Genomic DNA, 14,232 nt, shown 5'->3' with positions numbered 1-14,232 from the left:
TTGTTTTGCCCTTACCGTGGAATGCACTGGTGGTATCACTAACCGTGAAATTGTGCAAACCTATCAACGCATCGCAGACAGAACTTTCCAGGGCATTATTCAGCTTCCTAATGTCAACGACGATAATGTCCTTGGGACTTCCTGTGACCAGATGGAAATTTCGCGCCCGAATCGACTTCGAGTGAGCCAATGCCAACACAAACACATCGGTGTCGAAACTATGCGCACCGACTCTTCATTCTGTCCCGCGTGAGCGGCATGTAGCCAGGAGCTTCGTGTCAGCTTCCTCATGGTCACATTCAAGTTCAGGTCCTGACACAGTCATGACACCATTCAACGCCTTGATTTTCTCACATTTGCCAGCATGACTGACGTACAACAGCATGTCACCCAGTTTTGACGGAAAGATGTTTCTCTCCACGATTCGACGATGAACTCTATCAACGCCTCCTTGTTGGCTCGGCTCAGGAGATAATTGGCCCACTGTTTTGGAAGGGCTTGATCACGTCTGTAGATGGTTCGTACCTGAAGATCGCCTGCCCTGCCCGCTCATCTGACGTGCTCCAGGCACTTGATGCTGATACTTGGGTAAGTATCAAACACCACGTCCAGTCTCGAAGATTGGTTATGTCGTGCTTTGGCCACTACGATGTTCAGCACCATCTCTTCCAGTTTGCCGAAAGTGTTATGCAGTGAACCAGCCTTTATCGCCTGAATAACGGCCATTCCATCCACAATTGTTGCACCTTGGATAGGCCGAGCGTCCACACGGCAATCGGACCACAGTTTCAGTATATGGTTGCGGAGTTTGGCTTTGTCCGTCTTAGCAATCGAACCATCACCGGATGCCAGCGGGAAAGATATGTTCGCCAGTGGGTATGCGAGCAGATCGTGGAGTGTTACATTGCTTTACTCGCCAATCAACAGCAGTCATGTGAAAAGACAACGTTCATTCGCAATTTCAACCTTCAACGTCTGCTGGTGGGGAGTTGCCGACTTGCCTCACGTCTTCGAGAAAGTTGCCAATTTGGCCTTCGAAATCGGACTGAAGAATGGGACCTCACCCGAGAGAAGCCGATCATGCATGAATTGCACGACAGCATTCTCTCCCTTGACATATGCGTTCATCAAGTCCGCGGAAGTGGCTGGCGGCGCGATGGCACCTGAACTAATATTAACGAGTTCAAGGTGAGTGCCAGAGAAAGGGTTAATCATTTGAAGTACTGTGTCCATCACTTGTACCACCACTGCTTCGTTCTTCTTCGAGCTCGACACATCCAAATCCTTTCTCTTTCGGGGCTCGTTGTGGATACCCGCCATGGACTCACATTTCCTTGCGATTTCCGCATGTGCTGGTTGGGACAGGATCCACTTCTTCACAGCTGTGCTTTTCTGTGTGTAACCAATGATGCCTCCACTGGTCTTGCTGTCCCTATTTAAAGTCTGCTCTATGATCTGATCACACGCAACACTACTAAATCCATAACGAGTATGCCGTTGGGCAGTCCATTTGCCATGCATGAACTCTTGATAGGTGTCTGGGTGGGAGTGCTCTAGCCCGGCTATTTCCAGCCAGTAAACGGGTAAGTACCTTGCATAGGTTTGGTGATCGTACGCAAATTACCAGGGCATTGACGCTCTCGTGATCGCAAGGTGTTTCGGCCAGTTCGAAGTACGAGTTGCCCGTATAAGCTCTAGTGCTAGCTCCACCATTTCCAAGTAGGGCCATGTAATGTCCACACTTTGGTGTTTGTTCAGGTCATCCCTCACCATGAGTGCTCCCGAGTATAGAACATGTAAATTGAGGTCTGAGTCACCCTGCTGTGGACCCTGGCTGGCTTCATCCTCTGTGGTTGACTCTGTTTCTGTTGTAGAGCTACTGTCTACAACAGCAGCCTGAGCAATGGAACCAATATCAATGTCCTTCATGTACACCACTTCGCTCTCAGTCGTTTTTGGTGGACAATAGAAAATCATGTCTGGGTACTGTTCCTGCAGTCTTTTCTTCAGTCTTGTTGCCTGGTAGTTGGCCTTATCCTGACCTTCGCATACTCTGAGTAGGTAATTGAACATCTCACACAACTTCCTCATATGTATAGATTGCTTTCCATCAATGAGTCTGACCTGGATTACTTTATCACAGAAAATGTCAAATATTGAGTCATAGTTCACTTTCTGAGTTTTGAGTTTACTTTCACTCTGTCTGTGGTATGTGTCATTCACATACTCGTAAATAACATTTACGGTGATAACAAACTGCCAGCGCCACACATTCTTTATCCTTTATAGTTGTCATTATTCTCACATCACGTTCATCTCTCCTCTGCTCAGCAGTTTCCCTCAGCTTTCCTCCATCCTGTGTTTCTGCCAGGGATAACTGATCATGTTGAGATTTTCCTTTGACACGGATGAATTTGTCTTTTTTCTTGCATATCACACAAATTCTTGGCAGTACACCAGCTGATTTGCCAGCCACCCTTTCTACAGAGGTTCTGAGGGATTTTCTACGTATTTTGTGGTATGAGTGCCCCTCTTCAAGTCCGCCCACCACCTCACTGGCTCGAGCAGAAACTGCAGTAGTGCTGGCTTCTGATTTCCTTTTCCTGGCTTCAGTGCGTTTTATATGATCCTTGTTACAAAACGACGCATAGCAGAACCGGTGACAGCCGGCATCCGCAGGAGGATCAGTCATTGGCAGCAGTTTCATAATTTGATCAGCCAGTAAACGGCATTTGTTGATGGTTTCACTATCTGTGGCGTCGCACCAAGCCTTCACACACTCGCATACTTTAAGCCAGCTCTTATCCGTGAATTGCGTCACTTTCTCATCTTCCTCCCCGCCCAAGTATGAAACAATGCATATTTGGTTGTTGAAAGACCAAAAATCACTCGAAATCACCAGACAACCATGGGCGCCGCCATCTTGATTTGTTGTTTCCTGGCCGTTTCCTCCGCGATTACAAGCATGCCACACCCACTTCACGGCGGTAATTTCAAATGGTAATAATTGTCGGTGTGTCAACTTGTGCATATGGAAACAAGTAGGAATTTCAATGGTGTGCTCTCATGGATGTACAGGGTGAATTTCGTTTAGATTGGTGATCTGCACAACGAAACTGAACGAACCGACCCACCTCCACATGACCTATAAGTTTTGTATACGTTAAAAACACGCTGGCATACGTCGTAGTACGCTGGCATACGACGTCATACGCCGAGTACGTCGAGAAATTTTAAGCATGTTGAAAATTTCGACGTACTCGGCGTATGACACACGTTCCGCATACGCTGGCCATAAGTTGTAGGCACGTTACACGATCGTTGACACACGTTACTCATAAGTCGAAACACGTCGAGGTAATGGTTAGCGTCAGTGTTCCAGACTCCCTGGTCTTTATTTTCTTTATTTTATTTTATTTCTTCGGTATGACGGTGATGTTGACGCTTCGATTTATTGTGCGGTTATGATATAAATCGTTGAGCGGAAGCCTATTAATTATATTATATTGTTGCGAATTCGCGCCCGCCGGCATGCGATCGGCCGCTCGACTCGAATGGCGGCCACCTCGCCCACCGGACGGACAATTCAGTCGTGACCCTCCGGGAACTATCGCCGAGAGCCAGTCACGGGTGGGCCTTTCGACCTCACCACAATCGTGCCAATCAGCCACCCGCGTAGGATAGGGTTGTTCGCCAAACTCGGCCTACCTAAGTACCCACGCGGATGGTAGACCGGGCGATCGTACCTCGCCACAGGTCGACTCCGGACACGAGCCGCTTGGGCGGCCCGTTCCGTACTATCGGGATAACCGAGCGGTGTTATTGTCGGCCTCAACGATTCCGATTAATTATCGGGCGTATTAAGCCCACTACGAACCCTTTACGTGAAGCAAGATGGAGATTCAAACGAAGGAAAGGACGCAGCGAAACGGGGAACAATTCAACATAATGCACATTTATTCCCCAGCCCGCGAAAAGCACACATATACAGTCAAAAGTCAGAATGCACATATATCAATTTAAAACAAAAACAACAATGCAGAGCTACGACCGAATACGCGAACACACGGAAACACTTATACAGTTTTACTTCACAGATGGCGCCGACACACATTTACTCAAAAGCAAAGGAAAGAAGCCACCCTCATAGGCAAAGGGGCAGATGGGCCCATAGGCCAATGTGTGCACGGGACCTGAAGGAGCGGTCAGGTCCGTAAGACCGGGTGGGTCCTACCCGCGTCCTCATGATGAGCCGCAAAAGTGGCTGCCCGGCGGTGCTCTGACTTCGTGCTCCTTCGCGGGTTTCGTTGGCAACGCTTGGGGTGGGAACGGGGCCCCCTTTTTGCACTATCTCAGTGCAGGGGAAAGGGGGAAATTGTTGATGCCCTGGGGGAGGAGAATGGATGGCTGGCTTGGGTCCCGCGACGAGCGATCCCACCGCGACCTCGTCGCTGACCGCCGTCTTCCCTGCCTCGGACCCGAGCTCCTTGGCCTCCTCCCACAATTCTCCTCAGCCGACTGCAGAAACCACCTTGAGGCCTTCGCCTCCCGACTCCACTCCGCTCTCCAACCTGACTTGACTGCCAAAACTCCCTGTCACACTCCGCCGCTCTTCCAAACGGACTCACCTTGATTCTCTTTGCGCTCGGCGCTTTATAGGCTGGCAGGAGAACCCATATGCAAATTTCCGGATCAGGATGAGCTCGGGGCGGAGCCACGCTCGTCCATTGGACGGAGGAAAAGGGGCATGAACCTCCCCTGATCCTAGAATTTGCATATTTCGATTTCACACAGACGTGCCTGGAGGCGGGGCCAAGCTGCCCCGCGCTTACTGATTGGATGGATCAGAAGTGGGCATGTAGCATTCTTGATCTGAATTTTCCCTCGGAAAGGCCGCGATTTGCACTCGCGACTCGGTGCGTATCGCTCGAACGAGCCCAAGACAGCCCGACGCTCAGTGTTCACAGGTGATGCGGGAATGGCCGTAGAAGGAGAGAGTCTGTCTTTTGCATTCGAGAAGATTCTTTAAACTCTCGACTCTGACTTTGCAACTGGACCAGATAGCATCAGCTCACGTGTCCTAAAATCCTGCTCTGCTACTCTTGCACATGCTCTCTCTGCCTTTTTCAGCCTATTGTTTGCCGAAGGTCATCTTCCATCTGCTTGGAAATCAGCCAGCATCATTGCATTACATAAAATGGTGCAAAAACTCCCCCCCAAAAAAACTGTAGACCGATCAGCTTACTTCCAATTAGTTCATGAGTCAGTAAGTGACCACTATATTCGTTATGGGTGTCTGTCTGTCCCGAGCATAGCTCCGTGGGTTTTGATCCGATCTTGATAAAATTAGGGTGCGAGGTTTGTATCATGATCTAGTTGTGTTTTCTGGAGAATGGGCGTGCCGCGCCCATTATGGGCAGAGCCATGCCCAAAAAACACGTGTTTTTAGGGGGTAGCCGGTTTCAAGTTACATCTTCTCTGAGGGGGTTTGTCGAATCTGGCAGGGGTTTTGGTATTTGGTTTGCCCAAAGGCACCTGCATAGCCCCACGGAGCTCGATTTTTCATTTTCGTTACAAGGTCAAGGTCACAAGGTCACAAACTTAGAAAATGTCAAAAAAATCTATAAATTGTGCATCGAGCTCCTAGGGTTTTCAACTGTTTCGAATGAAAGCTGGTATGCAAGTAGTGCTCTTCGAGTACTACAACTTTCATCATTTCCCTTTTTCCCGATTCCCGCCAGTTTGCCCGTGGCGTCCCCTCAAAGGTCAAAAAATAAAAAAGGCAAACCGTGTACATTGCTCGTGAACCATCACCGTCTCCAGACTTGTCATCAGTAAAGTCATGGAATCCATAATTGCAGTTGATATGAAATCTTTTCTTTTCTCCAACAACTTCATCTCAGATTCAGACCAAGCCACTCTACTTTGGACATGGTAATTCTACTTACCCCAAAATGGATGGAGATCCTCAATGCCTGACATGAGATCAGGGCAGTCTCTCTGAACACAACTCGTGCTTTTTATAGTCTGGCATCCCTTACTTTCCAAACTCTCTGCCGATGACATCCAAGACCAACTCCACACGTGGCTTACTGACTTCCTCGACTCGCGTAGCCGTGTGGCTCTCACTGGAATCCTTTTATTTCCTCTCCCTATCAAAGCCGGAGTGCCCCAAGGAAGTGTTCTGGGCATTGTCCTGTTCCTGATATTCATAAATGATCTCTCTGACTCTTTGGAAAATCCAATTTATCGACTTGCTGACAACTCCACCCTCTGCCATGACAATCCTCATCCTTCAAATAAGCAGGCTGCAGTCTCTTCCCTCTCTTAAGACCTTGAAAAAAAATCACAAGCTGGTCAAGCACTTGGAATGTCTTTCAATTCTGACAAATCTCACACTCTCACTATCTCTATCTCTCTCCGAAAGGACTGCCTGGCTGCGCATCCTCCCCTCCCCCCCCAACCATCTACTTTCTTAACAATCCTCTTGAGGAAGTTCAGTCATTCAAACTCCTGGGACTCGCTATCAACCCTGATCTTTCTTGGACAAACCACATTTCAAAGTTGGCCTCTAATGCCAGACACCGACTGGGCATCCTTTGTCATACAAAGTCCTTCTTTGGCACACCTGAAATCCTATCCACTGACAAGGCCTTAATCCTCAGCTTGATGCCGTGGAAGTCGAGGCCTTCAAGATTCGAGGAACCTCCTGCGATGAAGCAGAGTCGATGGTCCGATCACTTCGGTATTGCAGACAGGTCGGTAGTCTCTCTGTCTTCACCTTTCTGGTCTTGCACCCTCTACTCTTTTAGTGCTTTGTTCCGTTCCCCACTCCACCGCCCCGTTCCCCCCCCCTCCCCCAGGTTTCTGCATGGCACAATCGGATGGTTTTCCATCTTGGGCGAAATCCTTATCGTGGCGTTTTTCCAATGCCGCTTTTAATAACAAAAGTAAAAAGAAAAACTGGAAAGCATCTAAAAATGCAAAGCCCGTCTGCTCTGTATTCAGGTGACTTCTTCCGTTTGATAAACAGTACCTTTGAGCTTTTGACCAAATTCTTAATTTGTCTTCTCCACATTCTCATAATAAAGCTTTGTTGAAAATTTGATGACAAAAGCTCAAATGGTAAAAAAAAAAAAGAAAAAAAGTTACGGCGTGCGCGCGTACGCACGGCAAAACCACAGCTCTCGCTGAGTGGCTGACGGGCTAACGAGAACAGCACTTGGTAGAGTGCTTACCTCCACCAGGCTGAACAGTTTATGTTTTGTATCCCACTAATAGGCCGGCAGGATCTGGACCTGGACCTGAACCCAAATCTAATCAGGTTGTTCTTGTCAAATAACCAACTCATCTACCTAATTTTGTCAAAACTCGTCCACAACTTTTTGAAATATCATGCTACATATAGTTTTTGACCCCATTTCTAAATGATGAAGAATCACTTCAAAAAAATATAAAAAAATTCGTATCCGGATCCGTATTTTCACCAAAATGTAATTATTTTGTCTTCGTCACACACCCAACCTGTCCACCAATTTCGTCCGAATCAGTCCACAACTTTTTGATATATCCTGCTCACAGCTCACAAACACACAAACAGATAGACAGAGGTAAAAACATAACTTCCGTCCACCTTCGTTGGTGGTGGAAATCACAACAGTGATAATAGCACAATATTAATGTTAATGCAAAACTATATTCAAACTAATAATATCCCGTCGACCCTTGGGGCTTTTCCTTCTTGGACAAAGGCCATGTTAACGTGTATAAATAGCTTATCGTGCCGTTTGAGGCACCCCTACCATAAGTTTAAAAAAAATTATCAACCACAAACAAGTGTAATTACTTTTTCAAACAGTCACAACTGCTGTTTAACATTAACTGAAAGGGAGGAAACCCGACGTCGTTGAGGCATTATATGCTTATCGCATCCCCCACAGACTAACGGACACGAGCCGAGATCTACTCTAATCTGTATACCCCAGACAGGATAATAACATGACCTTTCCTGCCGCTCCCATAGGAAGCGAGTGTACTAGTCCAATAAATTCACGAATATCTGCGCAATACAAGTTACGAATACTTTTCCATGCATAGAAGAAAACAGAAATAAAAAGGTCTTCTCCAAATTGCCATGTTTGGTTCAAGTTTTCAATTTCAATCTGGAACTCATGATGAATATGGCTGCATCTGGACAATCATGCAAGATGAATCTTTTGATCCAAGTGAGTCAACTTTCTCACTGCAAACAATACGTTTGGCCTTGTTAAGTTCATGCCAATGCTATTGGTATTGTCATGCAAAATGAAAATAACTGGGAGATTATGCAAAATATTGAAATGAAGCAAGAACTGCACAAAATGTCATCACAAGTAAAGCTGCACAAAACAGACAATCATGTACATACCTGTTAAAAACCTTCTTCTCTAGTCGCCATCGTGGTGTATCTTCCATCTGCTTCAGATCCACCAAGTGTGGATATTTTTTCCGCTTCGCTTTTCCCTTGGTGCAATCACTTCCCTTTCTTCTATTCTGTCGCTCAGCCCATGCAGAACCCAAATCTTCCCCGGTGGCAGCCTCTACCTCACGCAGGAGCACAGGGTCACGCCATGCTGTAGGAAGAATGTAAGCAAGTGGTTTTACAGCAAGAACGGATTATTTCCCACTTCACCAACATAGTTACAATTACAGAAAAATAAAATGGGCATATTCTGCTGGTTGTAAAAAAAATTATCCCTTTTGATTACTGTTGTGTTATCTCAGTGCCACATGCTGAAAATTTCAGAATGAAACAAGAAACATGCTTGTGACTTAGGTCACGTTTCAAAAATATATATATATCCTCCACACTCACCCCTCGGTGTTACTAAATAGCTATAGTTGCAACAGAAACGGAAGACCAAAAACCTTGATGCATTCATACATTATTTGAGTTGGATTATTTGACACTCACAACTGACCACATAGCTTGTGATGCTGGAATTCCAGGCGTCAAATACTACCGTCTGCATGAGTCTTGGATCAATGTCCAAATAAATATTTAGCTACTCGTAATAGGTGTCCTCACTTTTCCTTCTACCCTCACTTTTTCACCTTCATTCACTTTTAAATTTGTTTTCTTCACAACAGCTTTAGCGGTTGCCAAGAAACTTTCAACATAGGAGTGCCAACCCATGGGAAAAATTTTTTTCAAACAGTTACATAATGATTGCATGGAAAATACAGCCAGCGTTCCAAAAAGTCTGTTTTCTGTAGGAGTGGGTTGCAGGGTGTTTTACATAGCAGCAATTAACACCTTGACCTCGCTTCGCTCAGCCTCATTATATACAGTGTGACCTCAAAAATAATTGAATACCCAGACAATTGAATAAACCTAGCTTTTTATTTAAAATTACATGTTCTATGGTACACATCTGCTTCATATGATGCATGATCACTATGGAAAGTTTCATATCTGGACACCTTTAATGTCACCGATTTTATTGAGGTTGGAGTACATACTCCAGATATTGGACTCTACGCTGCAGGCACACTTGGATTAGATGGGAAAAATTATTACTCCGATTTATTCGGCTGCAGTGATCGAACAGATTCTGTCAGTTATTGCTGTTTTGAGATCATTTTATGGATTGTGGCCTTCCTCGCTAGATATTGTCCTACAGCATCTTACCCTGAACTCGGTTTGAGTCTTCTTGAAGGATTTTGTTTTCGCATATATTTCAACTGAAAAATATCTCTCTCGTTGTCCATGGCATGTTGAAAAAAATGGAGCCTATCTTGACTAAATCTAAATCTGCAAACTATAGATGAACTCCACTTTGCGCACCTGCAAAAAGTAAGAAGATATTATTTGTATGAAGGAAGTTATTAGAGGTAAGGTCAGTTGGTCCCATTTTTTGTGGTTAATCTGCACATGATGCAGATTCTTGTCATCAAATTAATAAACACAGTTGCATTACTTTTAGATGATGTCATGACTAAATGAGACGCGAGGATCAAGACAAAAAAGACACCTGGTTCATATAAGAGAGTGAATTAGAGAGAGGGGGTGAGGGGATGAGTATGGGAGAATAAGGAACTTTGGAGAAGGGACAAAGGGAAAATTGAAATGCAAGAGAAAGCTTCAAAACCAGTAGATTTGTCTACTGAAAAACAGTCCTCCCTCGGTTTTCTGCATAATCCCCACACTTTCCATTTCCAGATTAGTGACCATGAGCAGCCATGGGAATTAAACCCACACCAGCCAGTGGAAAAATAAATATGTCTTAAACAACTCAACTGAACAGCCACACTATGGTGGGTTAATGCCTAAAACTTTGCCATTATATTTATGCAATATGTACATAGTCTCCCTGGTAATTAACGACACATATAGTGGCAGATGGAAGTGCTTGAAAAATACCTCCTACAATCCCAAGCACAAGTGTAAAAATAAACAAGTCTGAAGACGACGATGGTTCACGAGCGGTATTTGACGATGTAGATTGTTTCAGAAGTCAAGGATGAGACAATGTGATAATGTTTGATCAAGCTATAAAAATGATCAACATGATGTGGTACGAGTGACAGGTTATTAGCTGCAAAATGTCGAAAACCCGGTTTCGTTCAACAACTTTAAAACTTTGACCTTTGCATAACCTTTAAAGGTCACAAAACAATGTTGTGGACATTTAAATAAGGAAACAGGATACGTGCTATAGCTTATTGGAGTTAGTTCGTCGAAGAAGGTCGAAAACCTGGTTTGATTACCACAACTTTGAAAATTTGACCTTTGTGACCTTTAAAGGTCAAAGGTCAAGGATTATGACCTTTGGTGCAAAACTTCCTCTGGAACATTCCAAGAACAATATAACATCATATCGGCTATATGGCATTTCACACTCATCGGATTATCCATATTTTGATTAAATCAGCGCAAAAACAAACTTGAAGGGGGTGCCAGGGGCAAGGTGTTCGAGATAGAGCAAAATGGTTTCAAGACTTTAGGTGGGGAATGACCTCAAGATTACGCATAAAAAATATTGTCATCCAAGCTCTCAAAGTTTGGGCGGTCGTATGATTTTTATGTCAAAATTCGAAATTTTCTAAGTTCGTGACCTTGTGACCTTGACCTTGGGATGAAAATGAAAAATCGAGCTCCGTGGGGCTATGCAGGTGCCATTGGGCTAACCAAATACCGAAACCCCTGCCAGATTCGACAAACCCCTTGGAGAAGATGGATTTTTATGTCAAAATCGCAATTTTCTAAGTTCGTGACCTTGTGACCTAGACCTTGGGACGAAAATGAAAAATCGAGCTCCGTGGGGCTATGCAAGTGCCATTGGGCTAACCAAATACTGAAAATCCCTGCCAGATTCGACAAACCCCCTAGGATAAGATGCAAATTGAAATCTGCTACCCCCTAAAAACACGTTTTTTGGGCGTGGCACCGCCCATAATGGGCGCACCATGCCCATTTTCAGGAAAACACAACTAGATCATGATATAAACCTCCCACCAAAATTTTGTCAGGATCGGATCAAAACCCACAGAGCTATGCTCGGGACAGACAGACAGACAGACAGACAGACAGACCCACAACAATAACGAATATAGTGGTCACTTATTTTTTTTGTGAAAATATTTTTTCATGAACCAATAAACAAACATGAGGAAAGTAATTAAATAGAGTATGCATTCAACATTAGAAAATTTGCAAAGAACTAATTTCAGAATGTACAAAACCAAATTACAGACCTGCTTTCAACCAGTGCCTTTCGTGAAGAGAAAACGAGTGACAAAGAGCGAGAGAGGAAGCAGAGGAGGGAGAGGAAGAGGGAGAGGGAGAGGGAGAGGGAGATGGGACCAAGAACAAAAAGCCAAGAAAATAAAAAGAAACAGAATTGGAAAGAAAGTGAAAATAGAGTGGAATGTTAGAGAAAGAAATATTGTATCTTTCGCCGATTGCTGTATTTAATGCGATTTTCAGGGTTTGTGCTGACATTAGTCATATGGTTTACACAATTACTTCCTCTTCCAAGAGTGTCATTTTGTCAATGTCAAAAGCTGCACACCTCTCATTACTTATAATTACATCTCCTGAGAAAATTTTTGGGGGAAGGGGTAGATTGGATAGCCTGGCATTTCATGTCTATGTTCAAGATATAGAAGATCCAGTTTTGAATGATGTCTCACCATTTATTTGTTTTACTGTGTTGTACCCTTTTCAATATGCCTGGTGTTGGCTTAATGGTTGGGGTGGCGGGCTTTGGATCCGAGGGTCCTGAGTTGAAATCCCGCTCAGCTGTTGAATAAATAACCAGGTGGGGTTAACTCGGCCTGTCATCCTTCCTAGGTCGGCAAAATGAGTACCAGCATGCTGGTATTCTGTGTCAGAGTGGTGACCCATCCAGGATTGTGCCCAATAGCCAAGGAGACTGCTTAAGCAGCACCAACGCTCTGCACAGAGTATGGTCCCAATCTCCTCCTCCTTTTCAGTCAAATCATGTATGCACACTCGCCTCTAAGCTGTCTCGCCCTGATTCGAATCCTGACCCAGTCATAAACTGTCTTCCTGGTGTTTCACAGGCAGGGCAATTCAATGTGTGTGCCGTCCCTCAGATGGACGTTAAACGGGCGTCCCGTCTGCCAGCATTCGTTGGTGGACGTTAAAGATCCCACCGTATCCTTCACGAAGTGTAGGCAAGCTATCGCCGGCACCTTGAGCAAATGATAAATTCCTGGTCGAGCCAGCAGAGGGCATTGCATCAGCAGCACAGCTGTGCCCTCAGCCAATGATGCTACCCTGCAGTCTTGTGCTGCATACGAATAAAGAAGAAGAAATGAAATAATCTTGGGAAAGTAAATTCATGAGAAGCAGTTATTTTAGAGAGAAAATAAATATCAAGGCTTAACACTTATTATTTTAACCTTATGTCTTTTCCACACCTTAATGAGCCTTTACTATTTTCCCTACACCCTTCCTAACCTCATCTTTCCACACCTTAACTAACCTCGTCTTTTCTGAAACTTTACCTAACCAAATCTTTTCTACATGACCAAGGGAGAGAGATGAGGGGAAGAAGATAGCATGAAGAATATTGCAGAATTAAAACTAAAGAAGACGATTACCATTTTCAATGCATGGTGTTCACATCAATTGGAAAGCTTACATTTAAAGATGAGCCAAAGTGGTGAATGTAAATCAGGGAATACCAAGAATAAGTAAGGAGAATGATCCAAAAGGATTCACAAATGGTATGATGTTAGGAGTTTGTGAACCTCTGCTATTCCTAATGGCCAAGCTGAGAAATGTGTCCATCAGGTCATTTTGTAGTGCAAAAAGTTACCAAATGCATCCGAGAGCAAGCAGACCTCAGGATGCAAAAGAAGCATCACTAAAAGGGATCAATGACACATCAAATTGACCCAAAATGGACATTCATGAATGCATTTCATGGAAAAAGTTAAATTGTAGACAAGATCACCACCCACCTATCCACGAGAAACACATCAGGCCAAGAATGGCACAGTTTACGATTACGTGATTTCTTTAATCATATAGAGAATAACGGTGATCATTTTTCTGGATTGTTGGATCATATTTAACACAAAATGTGATTTTATCAGTATCTCCTTTGTTACAGTCAAAATGTACCTCAATTATGAATGGATATCTTAAATATTATAAATCATGCAGTAAACAAAATACAGTTCTTTACGTAAAACATTGACGATCACAAGTGTTTACTTATTTTAGAGTAATCTAAAACTCACGAGGAGGTTTTACATAAAGCACATTTTGGAAAAGGGCATTATAAGGAATCAATACACAATTGCATGAATTACAAGGACAACATGAGGCAAGAGACAAATCAACACAATATACGAGCTTTGAACCTGTGATCCCAAGGGAAGTACTCGAATGGGAATGCCAAACAGGCCAACCCAAACTGCAGTCATTTGCTCAGTTACAATCCACAGAGATAGACGAAAAGTGGGATGAACTATTGGAGGGAAGAACGACAAATTATAGCCAGGCCTTCCTTTCCTTTTTCCGCTCCCTTGATCCACACTGTAAAAAATTTGAATGATCGACTACTTGAGAAAAGCCATGCGAGCTTTATTGTCCAACACCGTACAAGGGAGACATCTTAATGTCTCCAATGAATGGCTGGTTCTATGAACTGGAACAACCATTGCATTTAAATCCAAAACTGCACCCTCCCATAGTTTATATATGTACAATCCATA

The 14,232-nt window shown here is 44.1% G+C and overlaps 1 protein-coding gene across 7 annotated transcripts in view; it reads right to left on the bottom strand.

Moving 5' to 3' along the window:
- The window catches only part of UVSSA (UV stimulated scaffold protein A), a 200,332-nt gene that overhangs the window by 25,102 nt on the left and 160,998 nt on the right, over positions 1-14,232 (bottom strand). For all 7 annotated transcript variants that reach the window (XM_085848588.1, XM_085848587.1, XM_085848583.1 and 4 more), the window contains one exon: positions 8,408-8,612. In XM_085848588.1, the coding sequence (XP_085704714.1) occupies positions 8,408-8,612 (205 nt within the window). The remainder of the gene's footprint in view (positions 1-8,407; positions 8,613-14,232) is intronic.

The sequence above is a fragment of the Eptatretus burgeri genome, chromosome 12 (assembly GCF_056783735.1).
Source record: "Eptatretus burgeri isolate ZD-2024b chromosome 12, Ebu_testis_v1, whole genome shotgun sequence".
Taxonomy (NCBI): domain Eukaryota; kingdom Metazoa; phylum Chordata; class Myxini; order Myxiniformes; family Myxinidae; genus Eptatretus; species Eptatretus burgeri.
The sequence above is the reverse complement of the archived record's forward strand: the minus strand, read 5'-3'. Positions and strand labels throughout refer to the sequence as shown.